The sequence below is a fragment of the Apteryx mantelli genome, chromosome 6 (assembly GCF_036417845.1).
Source record: "Apteryx mantelli isolate bAptMan1 chromosome 6, bAptMan1.hap1, whole genome shotgun sequence".
Taxonomy (NCBI): domain Eukaryota; kingdom Metazoa; phylum Chordata; class Aves; order Apterygiformes; family Apterygidae; genus Apteryx; species Apteryx mantelli.
The window spans coordinates 26,111,081-26,137,561 of NC_089983.1; the positions used below are offsets into that span (position 1 = coordinate 26,111,081).

General features: G+C 38.2%; 1 protein-coding gene across 7 annotated transcripts in view; it reads left to right on the forward strand.

The window, feature by feature from the left end:
* Positions 1 to 26,481, forward strand: part of GPR155 (G protein-coupled receptor 155) — a 38,036-nt gene that overhangs the window by 4,266 nt on the left and 7,289 nt on the right. For 3 of the 7 annotated variants that reach the window (XM_067299035.1, XM_067299033.1, XM_067299034.1), the window contains 11 exons: positions 8,945 to 9,450; positions 14,155 to 14,554; positions 15,912 to 16,077; positions 17,291 to 17,446; positions 18,328 to 18,411; positions 19,701 to 19,821; positions 21,878 to 21,962; positions 22,048 to 22,138; positions 23,190 to 23,415; positions 24,074 to 24,175; positions 25,925 to 26,058. In XM_067299035.1, the coding sequence (XP_067155136.1) occupies positions 8,958 to 9,450; positions 14,155 to 14,554; positions 15,912 to 16,077; positions 17,291 to 17,446; positions 18,328 to 18,411; positions 19,701 to 19,821; positions 21,878 to 21,962; positions 22,048 to 22,138; positions 23,190 to 23,415; positions 24,074 to 24,175; positions 25,925 to 26,058 (2,058 nt within the window). In that variant the 5' untranslated portion in view covers positions 8,945 to 8,957. Of the gene's footprint in view, positions 1 to 780; positions 884 to 3,185; positions 3,346 to 4,935; positions 5,106 to 8,944; positions 9,451 to 14,154; positions 14,555 to 15,911; positions 16,078 to 17,290; positions 17,447 to 18,327; positions 18,412 to 19,700; positions 19,822 to 21,877; positions 21,963 to 22,047; positions 22,139 to 23,189; positions 23,416 to 24,073; positions 24,176 to 25,924; positions 26,059 to 26,481 lie in introns of those variants that run through there. The other 4 variants (XM_067299038.1, XM_067299032.1, XM_067299037.1 and 1 more) reach the window with 4 other exon arrangements.

A 26,481-nucleotide genomic window follows, 5' to 3' on the forward strand; every position in this document is an offset into this window, starting at 1 on the left:
AGGGAAGTATAAAGGAAGACAGAATTTTATACTTGCCCTCTTTGAGGCAGAAATATCTGGCTTAGTTCCCAGAAAAGGGGCAGCTCAAACCGTCTCCTGAGTCACATTAAAAAGGGGAAGCCATGAAAAAGCTTGATCCTCCTTTTCGGCAAGAACATCTTTGTGTGTCACCAACTTTTAATATTTACAGGGGAAACAGCTAATAGTCTGCCAGCCCTGGGGTGCTGATGCCATGTGGAAAAGCAGCTTGTTTTATTTTTGTCCAAAAGCCCGAAATAAGCAGTGGAAAACTCAGAAAACACGCTAACTTCTGGGAGTGCCGAAAGGGGGGTCAGGACGCCCGGTTTCTGGGCTGCTGGCCTGCGTGACAGCGCGGAGCGCCCGGAAAAGAGGGGTCGGCGCTGCCCCGGCCGGGGCCGCATCTCGGGCGAGCCCCGCCGCGGTGCCGGCGCCGTGAGCGAGCGGGGCGGCCCGCTCGGGCGGGAGGCCGCCGCCGGGCCCCGGCCCCCTCGCCCGGCGGCTGCGCGGGGCCCGGGGGAGCGGGAAGGCGGCTGCCGGGCGCGAGCGCGGCCACGGCGCCTCCCGCCGCGCCGCAGAAGGCCGAGCGAGAGGCCGCCCCGCCCCGCCGCCGCCATCTTGCGGACCGCGCTGCCGCCCCGCGGCGGCCGGGGAGGCGCTGCCGGCGGAGCCGCCCTGCCCCGGGCGCCCTCTGCGGGCGCCGCCGCGGGAGGCCGGGCCAGGCCAGGCCGGGCCGGGGGAGGCGGGGGCGCAGCCGCGGGGCGGGCCGGGCCTCCCGGTGCCGGCGAGGTTGCTTTGCCCTGGGCCGAGCAGGAGCCGCTGCTCTGCGGGCGCCGGCGCGGGGACGGCGCGGACGGTGGAGCAGGTAATGGGGACGGTGCCGGCCCCCGCCGCCGCGGGCCAGCGCTCTTGTCGGGCACCTGCCGCAGGCGGCGGCGCGGCTGCTGCGTGTGCGCCGGGCCCGGGACAGGTGCCGCGGCCGGGCGGGCCGGGACCGGGGCAGGACAGGACAGGGCCGGGGCCGGGGCCGGGGCAGGACAGGACAGGACAGGACAGGGCCGGGGCCGGGGCCGGGGCCGGGGCGCAGGTTGCTGCGGCTTTTCCACCGCGGAGCGCCAAGATGCTTCGTCCTCGTTTGACAAGCGGGGTAAGCGAAGCACTGCGCCGGCGGCACTGCATGTTAAAAAAAAAAAAAAATCTCTTTCAGAAAAATGCTTTGCTGTTTACTTCAAAAATATGCATCTATTAACAAGTCCTAAGATAACTAATTGAAGGTTAAGGAAACATATGTTTTCCATTTATTTTTCTGGCTTGTTATTTTTTTCCCTTGGCAAGAGTTGCTTCACTGGGACTTGTTCAAACACCGACACTGATAAATTTTGATGTAGCTTTAGGGGTTGCCATTTTGAGTGCTGCCAGTTCTGCGTTAGGCCTCCGCTTCCCTGGGCCCTGTGCGCCCTCAGCTTCCCCTGCCTCTAGGCTGTCTAGGTACCTTCTTGTAGCAGCAGTGTGGGAAACAAATGAAAAAGGAAATGTAATTTTGAAAAATAACTTGCCCAAAGAGATTTAGGGTCTGAAATTTCTGGTGATGCTGCCTGGATTTCATGCAAGTGGTGGCCAGCTTCTTGGGTTAATTGCTGTTACACTGCTGTCCTCTATCTGCTTTTCTAGCCTAGTGACGAGAATGGTAAAAATTGTGGCTAATTTGCAAGAATAGGAACTGCAGTAATCACTTCTCCCCACTTAATTTTATCGCTGTAACTCTCTAGACTTACTTCCTCTCTAGACTTAGTATAGAAACTTTATGTGAAAATGCATATGATTTATTCTTGCCTGAAACTGAGGATGAGGTACTAGACCTTTATGAATGGTAACTCTCCCTGCCCTGATTCCACTTCCAACCTCCTGAATACATTCATGTGTCATCCTTGGGATGTTTCTAGATTGCATTAAAGTGGCAAATGAGGTCATGTTGTGGGATTTAATTTATGAACAATCCACATAGTCTGGCCAGTGTCACCAGAATTATCCTGACAGTGATTATCACCTAAAAGGTTGAAAGTGAAGGGCCAGAGAGAAGGTCTGTTTTGATGCATCTCTTGTATTGTCTTTGGCTTTTATTAAAAAAATAAAATAAAAAAGGATGAAAGGGATTTTCCTGCTTGAGAAGCAGGCAACTTCTCTACTTCAAAGAGAGGAACTTGATGTTACTTAACTCGCAGCTGCTGGAGAATTCAGTTTGTGTTCTGGTGAATTTTAACATTTTACAAATATTGACAACCTGCAAGAGAAGTAGGCAAATATTATTGCTTCAATTTAGTTCAAGGGGATGATAAACTGCACTGGTTCCTTGCCCCCTCTCTATTGCTAATCTTCATACCAGGCTTCATCTGATGCTGTCCAAACTGTCCTTTCTTGTGAGTGCAAGCTGCCAGTTTGGCTGCAAGCAGCCGCTCTTGATATAGTCAATAGCAGACAAGGCAGCGTTATTCCTAAAAGCTACATATTTATTGGTCTGCAGTTCCCAACAACATATGCAGCTGTGAGTGGGTTTTCAAGGAGTCAGATCTCAGTCTGAAATCCCTGAAGGGAGAACCAAAACCAATATACGCTATGCAGCCAAAGCCAGATGCTTTCCTTTGGGCCTGTGTTTAAATTCCTTGCTTTGGTGTCATTTCACTAGTTAATTTGTTACATCTACAGAGAGAACAGTTGAGTTTCTGTGTAGAATATATAAGGCTTTAGTTTTTCATCATTTGATTAAGAACCGTGAACTGAAGAGGTTTTTGCTCATGTTTGAGCTAGTGAATTCAAACTAGTTATGAAGCTAGTTTGAATTAAACCCTAGGTGTGATGATGCGGTATGTTAGATCCACGATTAGTCATCACACGATCTCATGACAGTTATATCAACACATGTATCCTAGAGAGCAAAAAGAGCTGAGAGAAGTATTTGCTGTGTGAGGCACCAACCTGTGAACAGCCTGCATTGCTGGAAAATACCTGCCTCTCTACAATAGATATTCTGCAAGTTAGATGTGAATGTTTTGGGATGCGCCCCTCTCTGGGCTAAAGAGATGGTTAGTATTCAGAGCCCTCCAAGGAGCGCCAGTAGCAGCTTTACCGTGGTGCATCTTCTCTCTGGAACTCATGCGGTTCACCAAAAACTGTGCTTGGCAGGTTGCACAGGCAGACTGCCTTGGAATGAAGTTTGGGGTGGTGATAGCCTGCAGTAACACCCTGGCGCCCTGGCAGAGGAGGTAGAATTTAGCACTTGCTGCTGACTGGTACAACTACAGCGTCAAAGTCTTCTGCAAATTTATTTGAGTGAGTCCTGAATTATAAAATGGGGACAAGGGCACTTCCATTTTTCCTAGGGTTTTTATGAGGACAAATAATGATTTCAATACAGAAGGGAGGAAGTGAGGTGCTTAGTCAATTTAGGCAAGATTTTGGCTTAAAAGTATTTTGGCTTAAAAGTATTCATGGGTGAGGTAGAGTCACCTATGAAGGTTCTTCTCTGTGTAAGCAAAAAAACACAGGTAGCTCAAAACACTTTTCAGGAGAGAAGGAGCGGAAAAAGAAGCAGTAGTTGCAAAAGTCTTTCAAACTGTTTAACTGTACACATAGTGTGGCTCTTGTGAGTAAAAATGTCAGAAAATAAATTTCATCATTAGTATTGACACAGTGGTAAGAGATGTGGCCTTGGATAGGAAGGCATAGGGGATGAGAAGGAATGGCAGAATTTAGAGATAGGTACAGCCAGGATAATGCACTTCCACCACAGATCAGGTGTTGCATTTGGTTAAAAAAACCCTCAAATTTAGCTTATTGCTGAAAAATGCCTCAACAGAGAAAGGAGCAGGTTGAATCTTGTTCCTGAGAGCCTTGCCTTTGAGTGCTGCAGGTTCCAAAGCTTGAAGAATTTGAGGTGGGTTTGCACCAAAAAAATGCACATTAAAAACTTTTCACCTTGCTGCTGGTGTAGAATGGGGCTGCTTCTTTCAAGAATTCAGTGTTGGGAACCTTTCTATCCTTTGCTGTGATAAAACAAACTTTGATCCTTTTATGGACATTTTGTAAACCCCAACTACTTTAAGTTTTGCTAGTAGAAGAAATGGTTCATTGCCTGCTCTATTTATTTCAAGGTTTTTTCCATTGTTATGTAGTAGGTAATGCTTTGAGCTCTGGTCTAAATACATCTAGGTGAATTTATTTTCTACAACATTTTAAAAAAGCAACAATTAAAATAAGCCCTACTTGGAATGAAACTCATTTTCTGTAGGAGAAGAGGTAGCCAAGGCTACTGAACAAATTTGGATGATGCAGCTGCTCAGTCCAGATAAATTACAACAGCTTTGTGGTGTTGCTTACTGAAAACCTCAGGCATAAATACAAATCATGAATTAAGGAGTTTATGCTATATGTGAATATGCATGTGTTGGATACCAGAGTGTGAAATAAAGCATACAAGATCTCACCTTTGCTCTGACTTGATTTATTTGCTTATTTACCTGGCTGTTCTTTATCCCCTGAGGATAGGATAAAAAGAAGCTAGTAAGACCCTTAAACCAACTTTTAATTTGCACAAGCCTAGCCACTAAGCTATACAAAGACCTGGGCTGGGAATTGGAAATCTCAGCTTTGCCACTGGCATGTTAGATGACTTATGGCAAATAAGAATGCCTTTGCCTTGGTTTCCATCTCTATAAAATGGGCAGAAATTGTATTGGCTTCATTTCAAGAGTACTTTGTGATTTACTCATGATAAGTTTAAATATAGAATTAGCTGATGGACTGCATAATTTTCAGAGTTCTGTCACCAAGCCCATATCTGTTTCTGACAGGACCTTGCCATTGACCAGTTAATTGATGTCCTCTCTCTTCATCTTAATTTACAGACTTTATGTGTCCACATGCATACAGACCCGGCATTCTTATAGTCTGCCCTTTCAAAGTGGATCATTGGAAAGCAGTGAAGATCCAGAGTCACAAGACATGTTTATTGTCCATAAACACTTAATCTGATTTAGTGGACATTTAAATTTGACTGTCATGAGTCTAAAGAATTGTATGTAGGAATATTGGTAAGTGATAGTGTGCTGAATTAAAATACTCAATTGGCTACTGTGTCATACATGGATCACTGGCTAGCTGGAAGGGTATATCATGTTAAAATTAGTGCTTGATACTGAACAACTGAGAGAGGTCAAAGTTGCACAAAGCAATGTGTGAGCTTGAAGAGTGATGATTTGTTCTCTATAAGCCCTATCTTGAAGGTAGAAAAAGCCTTACCATAAGCTTTCATGCAAGGGTGGAGAAGTTACAATCCTTGGTCAAAATTAATCTTCCTTGCCTGCCACTCAGTTCTTGTAAGGGCTACTCCTCTTATGTTTGTTATAAAGAAAAACAGCAATAGTAAGAAACATGCAGACTGGCTCTTGGTATTGTGAGGAGAAGAGGTATAACCACTCCAAAGCAGGTGACAAATTTCTCCTAAATAGGGCATGTCTTACGTTGGCGCAAGCCTAATTACATAAATGTGGAGGCTTAAAATAAGCTGGACAACTCCTTACATTCACATAACTGCTCTGGAGATCTTACTGTTTTGAGATGAGAGGTAACTTTACACTGGAACAAATTACAGGAGCAATGTTCCTGCAGATGCACGTAGGCTGAAGGATTTTTACCTAGACTGAGTTCGTACCCTCTAGTGCCCCAGGGCTGTTTGTCTGGAGGCTGGTTTTTTGCCTCCTTGGGTCACACTTGCATGGTCCGTGTACTCAGCAACCGAGCCTCATGCTCAAGTACTGACTGTATCTTTCTGTGGCTGTGAAAAGGCAAAAGAATTTCTGATTTCTGTGCGAACGGTTTAGATAATTTGAAGGCATTGCTGCAGCCTCATGTGAATGGGTAACATGTTAAAAAAGAGCTTGGAATTTGGTATGGAAGCAAACGAGTTAATAAACTGGGTGCTGTGACCAGCTCTGTACACGTGCTAGTACACAGTTTTTAGCAGTAGGCAACAGTGTTGGACAGGGTAAATAGCTTCAGTAATACTTTTAGGCCTAGTCTGTGCTATGCTTCTGTTGACAGATAGTGATATTAATTGTCACATGTATATCAGCTTCCAAACAAGTTTAAGTGGAACTGCCCCTCATAATCATCTAAACTCTCAGCTGATGTCTTGGCATTTTCTGCATAGACAGGACAGACCCCCAGTTAATTTTGTGTGCAGACCCAGGGAAACCAGGAGAATTGAGATGACTCGGTCTCTTAAACTCTTGATCTATCTGACCCATCCTTTTTTACAGAAAATTATTCTCTCGTTGAGGGAACATGGTTCTGCCCATGCACATGAGGTTTTACATAATTATAAGACTGGGAAGGCTCTTCCTAGTTCCTCACCCCTCTTCTGAGGTTCTGTAATCCTACCACAGTACCCATAGCTCTCTTAGGGGCCACTGGCTTTACTCTTGATTGAGCACACGATATTGTCTATTTTTGTTGGAAGAGATATTGCGGAACTTTGGTAAAATGCAGGCAAGATGGTGTGACTTTAAGTTAGTGTATCAGCAGGCCAATTTAGGCAGATTCTCAAATGTCTTGCAGGTCAGACAGAATAGTCGTCATAGCCGGTGAGAATAGGATGGAGTGTTATCTTCTCTGATAGGCCCTGGTTTTACAACGGTGTATGATGCTAAACCATTCAAATAAAAGCAGCTTGCTTCGGTTTATTACATTAGCACATGTTTTAAACTTTATGCTTGGTCTGTTGGTGGATACGAGGCCCACAGCTAAAAATTTTTTGGAGAGGAGGAGGGCTGCTCCTCAGGTTTTGCTGCTCTAGCTGCCTGCTCTGAGTATTTGTTCCCTTTGGTCATGGTGTAGCATCTAGGAGCTATGGGCTAGAACCCAGTTGTGCTAGCTGCTGTGCAAACATGACAAAAAGTTCACTTCTTTTTGAAAAAAACTATATGTAGTTTAGCTGACATATATGATAGGACAGTATAAGCCACACTTATAGGTAGCATATTGTCAGCCCAGTAAATATTGCTCTTTTTATGCATATCAAAACCATAAAGGATTCTAGTTCGGGTTTGAAAAAAGGAAGTGGGATACTTTTACTAATTCTTTTGATGAGCTGCTTCTGAACATTATCATCTTTATGGGAAAAAGCACAAAAGCAATTGAGAAATTTATTAAGATGTTCTTGGTTGGTCAGTGATGAGAATAAAGCTCTCATTACTAAGTGAGAGATTAAGAGGGCACATAGCTTGCACTGTAATGGAACATGAGAACAAGTTTGGTGTGGGAAGAATATGGAAGGGTATACAAAGAAAGAACTGATATTGATAGACTAGGAGAATTATCCTTGTAGTAGCATTATAGATTAATATGAGTTCAATAAGATTACGTTTTTCCAAAAATTAGAAGGTTTTTTTTGACCTTTGTCACTCATTTCTCTAGTAAAATAGATGCATGGTCCATAGTAACTGAGGGAGTACTTTTTTGATGTAGTATGAGAGCTCTGTTTCAGGCTCATTGAACTTGAATTGACAGCAAGATAGTCACAGAAGAGATCTTGGAGACAGGCTGAAATGGTGGTTTTAACAGAAGAAATAGGTCTGGATTAGAGAGAAAAAAGAGAGAAATCTGAGAGTCATCTGTTTATAACTGAATTAAGGTTTGTGAAAGTACGCAGTCAGAGGATGTAGGGAGGGGAAAAAAGAGGAACAAGGAAAGACCCCTATCAGCACCCACAGATATTTAAAGGGTTCCTCCCATGTAAACATTAAAGGAACAAGTAGAGATGGGAAAGGAATTAGGAGGAGCTGTAATTACAAAAGATATGGGAAGGGCCAGATTTCAAGAGGATGATTATGATAAAGGTGTATGATGGTCAGAAAAGATGAAGATGGAACACCAATTCTGAGAGTTTAAGAAGATTTTGTCCTCTAAGGATTTTGGTAAGAGCTGTTTCAGGGACAGAAACTCGATTAAATAGGATCTAGAGATGGACCTGAAGGAGAAGAGCTCCTGACCAGTTGTAAATTGTGTATGTGGGAGCAGAGATGAAAGGGCAGTAGTTAAAGAGAGGTCAAGAGTGTTTTTTTTAATATTGGGAGTTTAAAATGTAATTTTTACACTTTAAGGAGAGAGAAGGAGAAAGAAGGAAGTTGAACATAGTTTAGGGAGAAGCTGGGATCTTATCCTAATAAGCTCATGGGGCAAACAAAGGGGGCTGGAGAAGAGAAACACACAGTTTGATAGCTGAAGGAATGGAGAAGGTGGGAATTGTAGTTGGGAACTGATAGTGAATTGAGGAGACAAAGTTACTAGTTGCTAACAAGTATACAGGGAGTTTTAAGGAGCCTTGTGCTTTCCTGATAAAGCTAAGTAGGCTTTTAATGATAGTCCAGCAAAGCAAGGGCTACACTGTGACAATTTAGCAATTATTGTTTTCTGACTGGAAAGGTTAAAGGGCTATAAGTTATTCTAAATAATGTTTAGATCCTAAAATAAGAATAAAAAATACTTAAGTCATAATCTCCTTTCCTTCCAACAGATTTTCAACCTTTTGAATTCCCAAATTTCACTTAGTTTTAATATTTCAGTTTTATCCTCATATATAGTTGAAATCTAGGGTTTTAGCCTCTGTCATCCAGCACTTCCAGGTGAATTGTGTAGATTTGTGAAAAAAGGCTACACACACACACACACACACACACACACATATATATATAGAATGGTTTTTCATCTTTTTACTTTCTCAGTGTTTTTTCTTTGTAGCTACTTATTACTTGTCTCATTGTTTATTTGTAATGCACTGGTAAGTGTTTACACTTCTGTCAGCAAGCCAGATACCGTAAATACGTGCAAACACTGATACAGAAGTTAATAAATACTTTTGTTTATTTTACAGATGAGACCATTGCATGCTGTCTTTTTGGAAGAGGTGGTCACAGGAAATGGATAGTTATTCAGACTTCAGTGCAAAGAACCTCTCTTCTTCAGCTAATATGTCCATTTCTTTGCCTGGGCAAACTGGACTCAATACCACCGGTAGTCCTCCATCTATGTCAATAAGCAGGCTTTTCCCAGCCCTGTTAGAATGCTTCGGAATAATTCTCTGCGGGTACATAGCTGGAAGAGCCAACATTATCACATCAACTCAGGCCAAAGGACTGGGAAATTTTGTCTCCCGTTTTGCACTGCCAGCTCTGCTGTTCAAGAACATGGTGGTACTTAACTTTTCTGATGTGAATTGGTCCTTTCTGTACAGTATATTAGTTGCCAAAGCTTCTGTATTTTTCTTAGTCTGCATTTTAACATTGTTGGTGGCCAGTCCTGAGAATCGATTTAGCAAAGCAGGTTTGTTTCCTATTTTTGCTACACAAAGCAATGACTTTGCACTGGGATATCCAATAGGTAAGTAGCAACTTATGCTTTTTTTTTTTAATTATTTTTCATTCCTCTAGATGGTTTTGCTTTTATGTTTCCATGGTTTGAAATGAACTTCTCAACTGAAGTTGTGAACTACCTAAACCATTTCTCAAGTCACATTTCTTAAGGAAGTTCTTAAAATAAATAAATAAATAAATAATCCTCAGATTGTGTACTCTTTAGTAAGAGAAGAAAACTGTCAACTGTCATGAATGAGACAAAATTTAAAACAATCTGACTGCAGCTGTCTATGACTGAGTGATCTAGTCATGTTAAGTTAAATCGGATTAAAAAAAAAAATGTAAAATATCCTTTTAAAATTGATATAAGCAACTTACACTTACTGTATGTTAAGAATGTCCTTATGAGAAATTACCAGACTTGCCCTCAAGACCAAAATTCCTTCCTTTGCAAACTGTGAGCCTGTAAGTGTGGCTTCTGAAATAGCTGTAGTGTCTTTTACTAATTTGGCATTAACTGTTGGTCTGGCTCAAAGAAATCATTTAGCATAACATTGGTGTCTACCTGTTGTGACATTTATGTGTTGAAACTTTTAATCTGTTCAGAAGAAACATCCAGTTTCTGTACTACTTAACATATCTTAGTTTATGTCACAAATCAAGTTTTATCCACTGATCTTTGTTCTGTTGTAACCAGTAGACATGCTTTAGGATATGTCGTGGGAAGAAATCAGTCCTTTAAAAGCAAGGTTATTGTATGATATGTGGTAATCTGCGTTTGTTCATCTCAAATTGAAATTTCATATGGCTGTGATGATGCCTTTCTCATTATGTGTAGAAAACCATCAGTCCAGTGGAGTTAAAAAAAAAAAAAAAAAAAAGCATTCAGAGTATAACTTGTATAGCTGTGTACTTGTTTTTTTGTAAGTCTATATTTTGAATTTCAAGCAATATAAATTATTAAACTTAATTTTATCTCAATCTATAAGGCTATTATTTTCTTTCTTTTTGTTAAGCAATTTTTTTTTCCTTTTTAGAGTTTTTGTTAATGGTTTGTTAATACACTTTTAGCCGTATGTACCATGATACTTAGGAAGCGATCTGCAGTTGTGGTAGGTTTCTTCTGCCTACTACTGTCTGAAGTGCAGTAGTTGATACCTCCTTTGGGAGATTGTTCTGTGCCCGCGTAGCTTTCAGGGCTGCCTCTCCCTCGCTGACCTCTGTGGCTGGTGTGGAAAAGCACACTGCAAGTACCAGCAGTTCCAAAATACACCTCGAGTGGGTGGCATTTGGAGAAGATGCCAGGACTCTGCTGTATTTGTTCACTGCTCCCTGAAGAGAAAGTACTCTATGCCTCTCAGACCCTCTTGAGATCACTCTTATCATCCAGACAAGGTTAAGAACAAAGAAAGGAAACAAGTTTGTTCTAGCAAAGTGAAAAATAAGATATTTAATTACAGAATTGAAAATACAGTTATGAAACAGAAGCTTAGACATGCAATTCTAGATTATACTTAGCAACAAGCAGTTCCATATTTTAGATAAACTTGAGGAGTTGGCAGCCTTGTTCTTCCTACTCCAGGCAGCATGCTCAGGAAAATCCTGAATCTTTCTTATTCTCTTAAAGTTTGCTAAATATGTATAAAATATAGACATGCAGTTGCTGCCTTTCTCTTCCTTAGACCAAAATACCATGTGTCCCTCAGTTGCTTCTCCTGAGACCTATTCGTCTGATTTTTCCCCAGGAGGAATAGTGCAAATAGGGCTGTGAGGATTACTTCTTTGTTTCTTGGCCTTGGATTACAATACCAGTTAGGGTTTCTCTCTCTTTTCCTTTGACCTTCTCTCCACATCCACTTCCACTGTATCTTTCTAGTTAAAAACATCTTTCTACTTTGAATGACTTTCATGTCAGTTTACTTTTTTTTTCAAATATTTTGCTACTTTTAAGATATGATTCATATTTCCTCTATGTACATGTTACCAAATTCAAAAATTTTAGTTCATTAAGAGCTTTAGTGGAATGCTTAACACTACAATAATAGAGATTATAAGCACCTTAGAGTTCTTTATTTCTTAGAGCTGTTATTTCCTTCCTTGTCCTTTCCTTTCTCCTCTTCTCCCACCCCCAAACTTTTGCTAGTGTTGGGCTTTTGCTGTCACATGTGCAGCCTTTTTACTGTTAGTGGCTGTCTGATGTGTTTGGAAGACGAGGCTACACAAAGAATGCCTCAAATTGTTTTGTTTTGTTTTGTTTGTGGGTTTTTCTTTTTCTTTTTTTTTACGCTTATGGTGATAGGTCATGTTTTGTTTACATTTAGAGGAAAGCCTGATGTTTTAATGGAAATATGCAGCAGCAGTGAAAACAAATGTTTGTGATTTAAAATTCCTCAAGGAAAAGGTCAGAGAGTTTCTCCTGTAAATAAGCATACAGTTTAAAAGAACAGTCAGGGAGTTCTCCTGCAATAGGATAACTTTCCTTGAAAATGTCAGAATGGAAATTCAGAGCAAATGATGTTTTGGCAATATATATAAATAAGTAGATCTGTGAGCAGAGCTGCTTTTATTTTTTCTTCACATGCACTACTCTTCTATATTCAGCCACAAAAAATGAAGTTGCATAAGTACTGTTGTTACTTACAGTCACATAAAGTACAACTCAAACTTCTGCAAGCATGTCAATGATTTTTTTTTTTAATGCACTATGGCAGATATTCTTTACTGTACATGTTGAAAGTAAGTCGTTGTTAGATGGGATGTGAAGCTTTTATTATTCATCTGGAAGAGGTTAACCAAGGACTCCTAGAGGTGATGCAGTTCATTGGGTTGGAATTTGTTGCAAATGTAGGATTCTTTATTTCAGTATAGCCACATAGCTTAGTTGAATTCCTTTCACTTCTCCTGTAACCATTGCTAATAACTTAAGTACTCTGAATAATGTTAATTATGTGGAATACAAAAGCTCTGAATAGAAGTGAGGTGCTTAATCTAGCAATGTAAGGAAAATATCTGAAGAAGGACTCTTATAAGTGGATACTCTTCTAAAACCTGGAAGTATTCTGAAAGTATTTTAACTTGTTGGCCCCATCTGATATTCTTGGTTTCAGAGATACTAGTCTGTTAAAAGGATCAAGCAGCTCTTTGCTTTGGCAGAAGTATTCAGAAAACTTGTTATTGTCTCTCTCACAAAAGGTTTATCCTGACATCATTTGCTATTACAAAGTTGTTACTGAGAAATCAAGTTGAGACTATTTTTTCTTTTTTTTTGTTTCAAATGTTATTTTGAAGTCATGCCTATACAAATGAATTTCAATTTATGTACAAAAATGTGTGCCCTACTGGTGGCTAGGAAAAGGAGGTCATTTTTAAAAGACTTTTTCTTTTTCTTCATAATGCTTTTTTTGCATGTCTGAACAAGTTAGCCTAGATAATAGCTCAAACACAAACCATGAGATCAGAGAGCTGAGGTTCGCATACTGATTTTGAATTTTTTCTTAGCACTAACTGAGATGTTAGTGTTCAACTGCCACACACTGTCTCTTGTGGAACCTATTTCTGGCAGTGCTGTAAGTTTATAGTTCAGCAAAATAGAAGCATAATATATTTTTTAATCTGCATTATATTTTCTACTCCTGTTTGTGGAACTTCCAAGAATCACGTCAAGTTCATGCAGTTACTACTTGTGAAGTTTAAGAGTAGTGACAGAAATACTTGGATGAACCTTTTCTATAGGGAAGACTGATACAAAATTAAGCTTCCTGGGTCCATTTTTATATTTCCCATTGTTGTACCAGATTGGTGGAAACGCTGAAACCTTCAAAAACCACTGACTCTGCCTCAAATAGCTTATCTGACATAAGAAAGGGGATGTAAGGAGGACTATTAGAATGACAAGATCTATCATTTCTTAATTAAGCTGATAACTAGCCAGTGTAATGTATATCCTCACTCTTTTTACAGACAGGCCAGGTAAGTCAGAGAAGAGGTAAATGGCTTGATCTTCAGAGTCAGCAAATACAGCATAGCTGTGTGTGTCTGAAAATTAAGGGCTTGCCCAGGGTCACAAAAACAAGTTGTGCTCTGAAACCAGAACTACAGTCATAGCTCTTGTCCCGAGTAGTTCCAGAGAATGAATTAATAATTTTATGCTAATGTATTTTTTATTTTGTTATTGTTTTGTTGTGTTTTATGTAGTAAGTGTAGAAATATTACACCTGATTTACCCATAGATAACTGGTCGCCTTTCAGAGACATAAGACTTTTCCTAAGAAGACAAACAACTTGCATCTTGTAAATGTGCTTGTGTTTCTCCACAACTCTCCTGTGCTTCTGGGGAGAAAAAGCCATTCAATGAAAACAATTGCTTTGTTTAGCACTTGGGATGAATTAAAGGGCATGTGGGATTATTTATGTTGTTTAGCAATAGTAGATCCTTATTTCAGAATGATTTTATTTTCTGTACCTATTGAATATTCATAGAATTGTTAAATAGTGCTGGATAGTTCATCTTTGATCTTTAATATATTCATTACATGACTGTGGCCTAATGGCAAATAGATGTGCTTTTCTTAACTCTGTCTTCTTACATCAGTTGTAAATGCTGTTAGTTCTGAGGGATAAGGCAATATTTTTTTTCTTTAGTTTTCAGACAACAAAAATTAATTTCAATATTAATTTATTTTTGTACTGAAATATTATCACTCATCACTTTTCATTTCCTGTCTTCTAGTTGAAGCTTTATATCAAACCACTTACCCAGAATATCTCCAGTACATTTACCTAGTGGCTCCAATATCTCTTATGATGTTAAACCCTCTTGGGTTTATCTTCTGTGAAATCCAGAAGTGGAGGGATAATCGCACTATGTCGCACAACAAAATGAAAATAGTGGGCCTAGCACTCCTTCGAGTTTTGCAGAACCCAATTGTGTTCATGGTCTTCATAGGAATTGCCTCAAACTTTATTCTTGGCCAGAAGATTCCAGAATATCTTGAAAACTTCCTCGATGGACTAGGCAGTTCATTTTCTGGCTCTGCACTTTTTTATCTTGGACTAACTATGGTGGGACAAACAAAAAAAGTGACAAAGGGTATGTTTGTTGCACTGATCCTTCTCATCACAGCTAAACTGTAAGTTCAACTTATTACTTATATACTTTTTGTTCTTTAAAATGGTTCAATATGTTTAATCTATGAATATACTGGTCAGATAGCTTTGCTCTCAAAATCCTTATAGTGGTACAAAGATTCACTTCAAGCATTTTAGATGAGTGCTTCCCAAAGTCTTTGATAGTATGCGACTATTAACTTAAAAAAAATTATTCAAACCACAAACCTGTTGTCAAGCTCTGCAGTGAAAAAAAAAATTAAAGGTTTTAAGGCATGAACTGTCTGCAGGTCGTTCATCATATCGCTGTTTGGGAAATTGCTGGCTTAAAATTTGCTGGTTAAATAGTTAGACAACAGTAAATGTAAGTATTACTTGATTAGCCTTTGCATTTTCTTTGGATTAGACAATACATCTCTAAATTAGTTGGTTTGGCTTGCTATGTCTTTAAATCTCCCAAACTATTTTGGAAGAGCTTAAAAATGATCACATCACACTCTTAAACTGTCTGATATTTGAGCTTGAATAAAAGACAACTTTTATATAGAGCTTATGCCATCATTATCTTCCCTTGAGTATACCTCAGTTGCTGGTGAACTAAATATTTTATTTGCTATGGAGCTACAATTTGCATAATGAAACTCTTATTTTGATGAAATTCATGCTGTAAAATTTGAAGATATGAAAATTTGAAGATTTGAATATTGGTACAATTAACTAACTAAAGACCTACTTTGTAAATTAGATCAATGATACACATGCAAAGAGCATGGGAAAAATGAATGGTGGTTAATGTTATCACTTTGCTTTACTGGTGAGTCTATGTATGTCTATGTAAGGCTTGAATAGCGAGTCTTTGTAAGATCTGGGATATTGCTAAAGGCAAACAGAATAGCATCAATCGAGGTTCTTTTGCTGGGCAAAGAATTTCAGAACTGAGTACTTAAACTTGAGCCCTTGTTTCATGTCAGAGACCTTAGTAATGTGGTCTGATTTTCATAACTGGTGACTGCTTATAGCTGCTACTACTTTAACAGTTGAAAATTGAGTTTTGTTTTTATATTTTATGTTTTGAAAACTGAAGTCATACAAAGAAGGTATCTGACTGTTAGAAAATGTACTTATATCCCTGAAATTAATTGGTGTGTTTTTTAACATTTCTTTTATGTATGATTTTTTTCAGTTTAACTTGTGACACCAAATTTGGAAGCAGCTGGTAAATGTTATGGTAGCAGTAAAGGCAATCACTGAAAGTGATGTCATTATTTTACTTATCATAAATAGTGTTCAGATAGGCCTTAAATGTCCATTAGTTCCATTTCTGAGCAAAGCGGAGTCCAAGCCTATAGGCTGAGTAATTTTTTTCCCCCCTATTTTCAGGCTTATGATGCCATTTCTCTGTAGAGAAATGGTGGAACTCTTGGACAAGAGTGATGACGCAGTCAACCATACCAGTTTATCAAACTATGCATTTCTTTATGGAGTCTTTCCAGCAGCGCCTGGCGTGGCAATATTTGCAACTCAATTCAACATGGAAGTAGGAATTGTATGTAATTAACTCCTTATCAATTTGTATTAACTTTGAACTTAATTTTATAAATCAATTTGTTTTAAAAAGCTTGTTGAAATTACTTCTCTGTAGTATAGACTCTCTAGGTTTACTTATTCTGCCTAGATCTCAAATCTGAATTATATTTCAAATTAATAATTAACCAAAGTAATTTTCCTGGTGTCTCAAGTGCCTTGATAGTAAAGGTTTTTAAATGAGTACTCATATTTTTCTTATTCATGATTTTAGTAGGAAGAACTAGAATAACTTTGACTATAAAGAACTTGTATCCTTGTTTTTTCAAAAACCTTATCTTTGAGCTGCTGTTTTGTTTGGAAAAAACAAATGTTGTTACTGATTTCAGTGAGAACAGTGTTGGCTAATTGCTGAAAACTTCTGAAAAATCTTGTGATTTAACTGATTCTGTTGTGTTTCCCTCCAGCTAAATCTTGTGGTAGAAATGAATTTGACTGTTTTAACATAGGGTATATCAATTACCTTTTCAACTTAAGATATAAATCTTCTAACTGTCCCCCCCCCCCCAAATTGAGGTGATACTAAAACATTCCTCGTGACTTTCCTTGTTTTTTAATATTATCCATTTTGGCAAAAAACAGACACTAAAAGTAAAGCTTTGTAAGGTGGAATTCTTGCACTCAACAGTCTCAGGAAATCTTTTATTCATACCACAGACGTCTGTTTTAAAACTCATGATTGCATCACTGTGCAAATTCTAAAAAGAACAAAGCAATGTAAAACCAAGATAGAAATCACTTAAATGTAAATACATATGGCTTCTTTTTCTCATGCATTTCCTATTAGTATTTGCATAACTACATGTTGTTTATTTATTTCCAATGTGAATATTTTCATCCAAAAGTAAATTGTGACACTGTAGATCTACTCCTACACTGGAGTCAATGGTATCTTTGACGTCTATGAAAAAGCTCTGTAAGAATTTGCTGTGGGAAAATCTGTATTCCTCTTATTTCAGAAGCTTAAAAAAATCCTTTTAACAATCTGTATAAAAGGGATACTTCCTGGCTCAAATTCTAACTGATTTGTCGTGGAAAGAACTCCATGACTGGATAAAGCCCTATGTATGTTGAAGTCACGGGCATGATTTTACAAGTGGAAGTATTCCTAAAGACTGATTATTTAACCTGAGATCTGATTAACTCTGCTCTTGTTTCTTTTTGACTCTTTGCAGATTACCTCAGGCATGGTGATAAGCACTTTTGTGTCTGCCCCTATCATGTACGTTTCTGCCTGGCTGTTGACCATTCCATCGATGGATCCCAACCCGCTGGCCTCTGCACTCCAGAATGTTAGCTTTGACATAAGTATTGTCAGCCTCATTTCCTTGGTAGGTGTTGGCAAAGTGAAATAACCTAGCAGTACTAGTTTACCTCACAGGGAATAATTGCATTAAAGCTTGGGCTTGGATATCACAGTGTTGGAGGCTATGTAAAAACTTCAGCTGGAATTTAAGCTCCTGAAACATTAATGAATATTTAATTAACGAGTATTAATGAGAATATTTAATTGGGAAATTTTAATTTAGCTTTATTAATTTCCTTTCCTAAAAATTCTGGTTACCAAGTTCTTTGAAAATCTGGGATGTCACATCCCTTTTTATGTGAATTGTGTTTTGACTTTACAGATGCTATAAATAGTGTGCTTATTTTGTTTGCTTTTTTTAAATAAAAACTTCCATGTTGGAGGGGACTGGGATTTTCTTCAATTGGTGTTTCACTGAAATCCTCATGTCATGAAACTATGCCTCGAGGGACGCAACAAGTGAAGACTGCCCCTTGCTGTCACAAGTCATTTGGGGAGATTAAGTAAGGGTGGGGTGGAAGACTTTTAAAAGCCAGGTTGCCAGACAGTTTCATGTTCGTTCCTGAAGACTTAAATGGATTTGCATATTGTTGTCCTGAGGAACAGCCAAGCTTCTGCACATCATAGACAAGCCTTTGGTACGCCCTGGAAATACTTCATCATGAGAACACAAAAATATGTTCTTTTTCCTGGCCGTATTTCCTGTGGCATAGGGACTGGCAGCAGATGTTGTGGGGCTCACTATACTAGGCATGATACTAAGAAACTTGTCAAGAAGATTTGTTGTATGTTTAATTCCAGCATAGTTTGCCAGAATATTCATCTTGTTCTTTTGTGGGTTTTTTTTGTTTGGGTTGTTGGTTTTTTTTTTTAGTCTTAAATTCAATTTTATCATGTGTGTTCCAGATCTGGTCTCTTATTGTTGTTCTTCTGAGTAAGAAATACAAGCAGCTTCCTCATATGATTACAACAAATCTACTTGTTGCTCAGGTCAGTAGTGAGAAGAATGCCTTTTAATAAAAAGTCTTATTTTTAACGTTATTACAAGATTGCTTTCTACAGTCATATCTTTGTAGTTGTCTGAGGGCAGGGGAATCTAATGGGTGATGTGTCTAAATAATTTTTATTGCCTTAGAATGTACTCTTGGCAGAATTAAATGACACTTAACGGTGGCAGTGTGTATCTGAAAGAGCAGTGTCTGAAATAGAACTATAAATAATCAGAATGGAGAATAGCTTCTGAATTATATTTTGAATAGTGTTGATGGCACTTTCATGTCATTTTCTGCCAATCTGAAGTCAGCAATGCCATGGTGACCAGCAGTGTGTGGGTGACCTGATTCAAGAAGGTAAACAGGGAACTAACCCAAATGCTGGTTAAGGTCCCTGACTGGACTCACTAGGGCATCAGGCAGGTTCCACTGCTATTGCAAGGAGGAGGCATGGGAATGCATGGCTGGTGGCTAGGGAAGGGCAGAGCCAAATCTAAGCTATGACTTAGATTAATTTTACTTCTTATTTAAGCTTAGAGAAAACTATATAGAGTACATGTACCTCCTTTTGTTGAAGTCAGCTGCAAAGCTGCTATTAAATTCAGTGAGACCAGCCTGTGCTTGTAATATATCTGCACAGAAGGCACTTTATAGAGCTATACAGTTCAAAATAGTGAAGTCTCGAAGGTCTTATCATGGGGTCACATTTTGAACAAAATTATGTATGTGAATTTCAGGTGCTTCTTGTCTGTAACAGCATGAAGTTAATTTTGAAATATTGTTGAACCATTGTATTACCTTTGAAGCCTATTTCTTCAGATTCCTTCAATACTAAAACTGTCATATATGAGGTATTGCAGGGTCAAAACTTGTATAATTCTTGGTTGAACAATATCTGTTGGACTCAACTTTGTGTCCAAATCATTTCAGATAAATGGTTTGTACTTAACACAAGCTTTGCATTTTGCTTATTATAAGATACATAAAGATTAAGATTATATATTTGTCATGACTTGTCTTAGTCCAGGTTTCTCAGAGCTATATATATGTGCTGTCACCATTTAAAAAAAAAAAAAAAAAGTACCATAGTCAGTGACATAACTGAAATATTGAACTTACTGCTGCAGTGGTTTACAGCTGTGGAAACTGTTGAATTCATAAAATTACGCTCCAATGAATCTGGGGATGGAGTTTGAAACCTTATTGTAGGTATGTTGCACTGTACTTAGTTTTTCTTGCCATCCTGCTTTCCAAATTCAAATGATGCTGTCTCTTCTTTCTTTTCAGTTTATTGCTTGCATTGGAATGGTGATATGGAATTTTATTGTTAAAGAGAAAGACGTCACTGTACAGATCCTAGTATTTATATTCCTGTACAGCTCTCTTTATAGCACCTACCTGTGGACAGGTATGATTTTTTGGGGGAGAATTAGATATTGTAGTAAAAGATCGATGTACTGAAATAATTTGATTATATTCTTCGGAGTGATTACTTGTATGTAATTCTACAACTATTGTAAGCGGACACTTATAAGTTGTTGCTAGGTAGAAGTGCTAGCAATGCAGATCCAAGTGTCAGGCACTGGTTCTGCTATTGGTAGCTTGTGCCTAGACGGGTCTTGTTTGTCTTTGCTAGATACAGCAGCCTTGTTAGCTTCTAACGAGTGACGAGAACCTGTTCTCAAGGCAGAAGCAATTATAAACAGACTGAATGGTAACAGATTGCTCTTCAGCAATGCAAAAGCTTACTGACAATTTAATTAATGCAGAATTTAAGATTTTAAATTATTCAGCATTTTGCACATTAAAAAAAAAATACTCAGAAGACTAGGAAATACAGAATTAAGGGAAATACCAAAGTGGTTTTAACATTTTTTTTTTTCCACTGTCAACTGCAAGTTCTAAAGCCAGTGTGTGTGTTCTGCAGGTGTAGATGAGTAATGAAAGGACTGCTTGAAGCAGGCAGTGTTGCAGGATGCATCAAAGGACTTGGAGAACCTTATTATGTATGATTTTAAAAAAGAGACTGTGGGTGTTCAAGAGACTTTATATACCATTCCTGAGTCTGGAAGTCTAAGGGTTTAATTCCTGTGCTGTTTTTGTGGAGTAGCATTTAGCAGTTAGGCAGCTCCTGATTAGTATAACCTACATAATACTAGCTTTGCTTCAGCATGGAGAACTAGGTTTTATTCTACAAGACTTGTGTGCCTCCACATGTTCATTGTTGTTTACAAAGACTATGTGTTTGGGTGTGTGCATGCACATATACTGCAAGCATAGTAAAGTGTCACTCAAAGAGGGTACGTATGTCAAGGTTGTGTTAAATCTTAAAAGCTATGATGTTGAATTTATTGTTCTAGATGAGATAACCCTGCTACTACAGTAAGTGTTCTTTCTGAGAGAGCTTTTTTATTTTAACTTTTAAAGAAGACCATTTTTGTAGGTATAGATGTTCAAAATGTTATGAAGCTTCACCAGAGATGCTTCTGTGTACTGCGATTGCTAAGAAGTCCTATTGCACTCTGCATTGTGAAAGGCTGATAGGGGCCATGAAGCTACAAGTTCTGTCCATACCATTTGTTACAAAAAAAGTTAATGTCATAACATCTTGTATTTACACTAACCTTGTAAAATGCAGCAAGAGAGCTGTATTTTAACCACTTCTGTCTTTGGCAGTGATTATCTTCCTCAGAGAATGCGCTGGCTGTATATTGTGTATTCACTACATTGTTGCCTCTTTTGTCTTTTTGACTTCCCGGTTTTTCCTGTCTTTGTTACTTCCAAGTATCGCCTGTTTTTTCCTTCCTTTGTCATCTTCCCTTAGGAGAGAGTGGCCCACAGGTAGGACCCACAGGTTGAGGAGCTGAGCTACAATGCAGTAAATAGTCCAGGGTCAATGAGCTTTTGTCAGTGAGTTTCCTAGTATACTCCCAAGCTTCTGAGTTGTGAATAGAATTGGCAAACCCAGAAGACAGACCCATGCACACTTATATATGTAAAAATAAATTCAATGATAAATGCAAATTTCAGAAAGATTAACTTTATAAAGGAATAATCAGTTTTTAAAGATATGTTACTACAGAGTACAACATGTCAAACTGATAACAATATTGTCAGTCTAGAACAACTGTTGTTGATATATTAATAAATTAGTTACTTATGTCTTAAATATTCTTATCACATCTGTTAAACATTTGTGAACTTTCCTAAGTATTTATAAGTGGAAAATTAATATGAAGTGTGCCAGAATGTCTTCAATGTTTCGTTAATAATATTCTTTTGAAGGTAATAGGTGTTTCTATTTTACTTTGGTGGAATAAATCTAGAAAAACAATTTTAGACTGTTAGAAGGTCTGGAAAAAGAACATCTTAGTTATTGAGCAGGTCATATCATAGTGTCTAGATTCTCTAATTGTCACTTCCCTCTTTAGTAATAAACAAGACATTTCTTCTGTTTTTCCTAGGTTTTCTATCTTTCTCTTTGTTCTTGTTGAAGAAGAGAGAAGCAGTAAAGATTCCCATAGGGTTCATTATCATAGCTGGATGGGGGTAAGTTAGTATAGCTGTTTCCCTGTAGAATAAGTGGGAGCATGCTAATTAAGCTGCTTTGACTCCTTGTATTTTGCTCTTTCAGTATCCCAACACTTCTGGTAGGAATCTTATTAATAGTTGGTGAACGTAACAGCGATAGCATTGACTCTGCCTTTTTTTATGGAAAACATCAGGTATGAACATTTCTGTCCCCATCTCTTCTTACTTCTGCCTTGTCTAATACGTTATTGAGAAACTGTTCTCTGGTTGCTTCTTATGTAAGTAGCTTTCAGTCAAAGTATAGGTTATCATAACAACAGTATCATTATAGAAGATCAGCTTGTAGATTGACATAAAATGTATATCTCTAATGGACCATTAGAAAAACTTGTTTAAACAAAGACCTTCATGTTTAGACAGCTGTGACCTAAGAAAAAGAGGGACTAGGCTATCCCCCCCATCTAAAATTTTTACCATTCAATAGCTAATTAATGTCTTTTGGCCTTTAGTAGATAAGATCTGCATTACATGTGTAGCAGTAACTCCTCGCTGTATGGAAGACTTCTCTGCTCAATCAAGGGTTGAAAGTTCCTGAGCCTGAACTGCAGTTTTTACCAATAAATAGTTCCTCTTAACAAAGGATGTGAAGTGCACTAGAGTAGATATGTGTTGGTTTCTCTTTGCCTTTCTTATGGATTAAGAGGCTCAAGATTATTCATGGCACTTTCACAAGTACTGAAATAGCCTCACAGCAGACTCTGGGTACGGGTGGCAGATGATTAGAAGGAAAGGATAATTAATGGGGTGTTCCCCATTGGAGAAAGTATGGAAAACAGAGCTGTGCCAGAGGGTGACAAGAGCACATTCCTCTTTAGAATTAAAAGGTACATAAACAGGGCTTAGAATGGAGCACTAATGGCCCTGAAGAGAGAGAAAGTGATGATGCAAGAACCTTTTTGGATTTCATAGAAAATATTTTGGAAAATATTATATTTATGTAAAATATGTCCTCATCATTAAAAAGAAAAAAAAATCAGAAAAAGGAGCTAGGTTACTCAGGCTGAGAAAGTTGATTAGTCTATTGTACTGAGCACTCTTTCAATGCTACAAGAGCAGTAAATATAGAAAACTGTCTCTATTCAGATGTATTGATTAGAATATTTAGAAAAGTACTGAAGTTAGAAAGACACATATATGCAAGTATTTTCCTTTATCTTAGATGTATTTTCTTTGCTCTCTTAACAGATAATTACCACAGCAGTGATCCTGTTTATTAGCATATTGATGTCGGGTATCTCACTTATGTGCATGAACAGAAACAGACAAGAATCAAATTATGAGATACTGAACCCATATTCACCTCGTAGCCAAGCAGAGGAGGCTGAAGTGGAAGGGAGTGAGGGGAATCAGGTATCAGCTGCAGTGCCTCAACCTTCTGCAGGATCTTCTGCACATCTGTCTGCAGAAAGAGGTAGAGAAAGTGAATGTGTAACACGCTAATGGCTTGGGATACAACAGAATTCTGTTCTGAATTTATTTCTGACCTGGGAAGAACTGTTGTTTACAACTTGAAGTGCTATTCTAGGATGGAAGAAAATCTAGATATAGCTGTCCAAGAATTTAGGTTTATGTTTCTAAGGGAAGTTTGAGGGTTATCACTGTATGGGTGGGGGAAGTGGCTGTGAAAAAAAGTGTATGCATATGTTTTTATGAAAGTAGTGGTGCTGTGATAAGCATGTGATAAATACAGTCCAACAGGCATCTTAGGTTGTTTGCCTGCCAAACTGTCTCTTTCAAAATGAATTATACACCTGCAACATTGCTACTCAATGTGTTTCTAATCCTGCTTGTTTGTGTTTAGCCTCTTGATCATTTACCTTATGTTTTTCCCTATAGTTAAAAGTACTTGTATTGCTTCCACGGTGGTAGTGCTATGTTAAATATTTCTATATATAAATAGTGTGACCCATATGGCCTCTCTGCAGATTGGAAGAGTTATGACTGCTTTTTCCTTTGAAGTTATTTGTGAGCATGATAGTTACAGCTTTATAGTATATATTGTTACACTTAGAAAATAAATTATAGTAGTGAAGGAAACTAACCATCCTGTTACTATATATGCTTAACAGGTTGTTGTTCTTGTCAAACAACAAATGGTGAATTATCCTGTGCTGGAGAGAGCAAAGCAGTGTCAAATGCAGTTGAAAGCAAGATTCTTCCAATTGAGGCAGGTAATACAAAAGTGTATCCCTGTTTAATACTCTGAACTATTCCACAGCATTTGTGTGTGTTGTTCTCACAAAGAAACAATTTGGGCTGTTGTTTTCTCAGCTCTACATGGATAACTTCTATTTCATATTAAATTCAAGTCTTGGGCAGTATGTCAATGATTTTTTTTCCTCTTTTGCTCTTTGACAGTTACTGGTAATCTTTCGTTGCTCAAGACAAACAGCTTTTGTTTACCGCTTTTGTTTACCATTTTAACACTTCCTTCTGGGCATTCAAACTTTACCTCACTATCGTTCTCTCGTTTGGGCAGTGAGAAATTGAATGTGTGTGTCCCCCCCCCCCCTCAATTTAGCAGTTTTTGACTTAAACACACTTTTTACATTCTCAAATTCACATCTTTGGTCTTCTAAAAAGGCCTTTGAAGCTCATATTTTAATCATGAGGAGCAAGCTCATACTGCAGACTAGATAGAAAGACCATGTTGCTGTATTGTCCATGTTTAGGGAAGAGAGAAGTGACTGAAGGCCTTAAGAGCCACTGGAACAGTAAAATAGATTAAAGAGACTGTCCAGCACCTGATGGAAAATTCTGCATGTTCAGCCCATTCTCATCTTCCGTCACTTTCAATAGCCAAAGCTATCTGCAGTGCAACCTTTCTTTTTTCTTATTTTCTTCTTGTTGTTTTTGCATCCTTAACAAGAAAGTTTGTTTTCATATGCACTGTTTGGATGCAGTATAACTTTTAACAAAACTGAATTATTTCCCACTGAAACATGCTTAGGCATATATCTCACAAAATGCTAACTTTATATCTTTTATACTTATTCTCAGCTATTTTTTCTGTAAAGTAATTCAGACAAGCCTCATAAGAATGCCTTCAAATGGAAGACAAGTTTAATTTTCTTATCCTAAAAGATAAGATACTGTTTATCTCGAGTATGATCAAGTGGGAATATTTCTGTCTACTAAGTGAACACTTCAAAACTACAAATGAGTGAAACCAAATTTTAATGGATACACTTGTATAGCTTTAGCTGCAATAATTACTAATCCTTCTGCTATCTCATTGCACTGCTATGACAAGCATCTAGTGCAAATTTTTAGGTATTTTCTTGCCAGGAAGTTTTTTACTGCCATCTACTGGAAGACACTCAGAATTCCTTTAAGTTGTCTAACCAGAAGAAAAGCAACCGTTCTCTGTGTATTTGGCTTTTTGATTGGCAGAAATGTGACAACATTCTGATATACCATTTTAAAAATGCAATAGCAGAACTGATATAAATAGGAGAAGGTTGATTGTCTGATCTAGAGCTCAGCAAGGCTGAGATACAGAATAAAAAATCTAGAGTTGATAGTATATTTGAAATATATATTCCAAAAATTAATTCTAGGTTTAAAAACTCACTCAGAGAAGTTGCTAGTTTTTCATTATTTCTAGTAATGATTTCTAAATGTTAATCACAACTTAAGTTTTGCATTAAACCTTTCAAAGAGGACTTCTGTTGCAAAAAGATTCTTATTTATTTATTTATTTATTTAGGAGCAACTGTTTCATTTGAGAATAGATGTCTGAACAGGTTATTGACAAAGCTAATATTAAAATTTTTGCCTTAAACTTCATAACTTCAGTACAGATACTTACAAAGTAATCCCAGTAACATTAATACATTAACAAGTTTGCTCATGGGGTTAGAGATAAGCCATACTTGCTAAGTTAGAAGCCTAATGAAAATTTCTGGTTTGTTTTTCAGCTGATCAGTGTGTGAGTCAGTGCAGTGCTCAAACTTGCATATTGGCACAGGAAGAACAACTTCTACAGACTGGAGACAAACAGCTGGCCAGACACGTATTGCTGTGTTTACTTCTCGTTGTTGGCCTGTTTGCTGTAAATATTTTTCTCCTGCTGTTGATTAACTCATTGATGTGGAATGGTTTTGAGGAAAACTATATAGACAGTCCAGTAAAAATCTCCCAATTCCTCATTTTTGTGGCAATACATTAAATAAATTAGAGGCTTTATTTTGGTCCCTTATTGGAAGGGGGACATTGTAAGATTAATTTTGCTGTGCTGTGTAAAGTTGATGATGATGATGATAGTGAGCAAACCACGCTGGAGAACACTGAAGGAGAAGAAAAAATGGAGTTATATCTTTAGCAAATTAATTCATCACTACTGCCCCTCTTTCCATTTTTCTTAAGAGCTAGTCTTCTTCCCTAGCCAATAATCAATTTAAAAATGTAAAGTGAATTCTACTTCTAAAGAAGGCTATATAAAAATGGCTTCATCTAATCACACTGAGATTTGAAA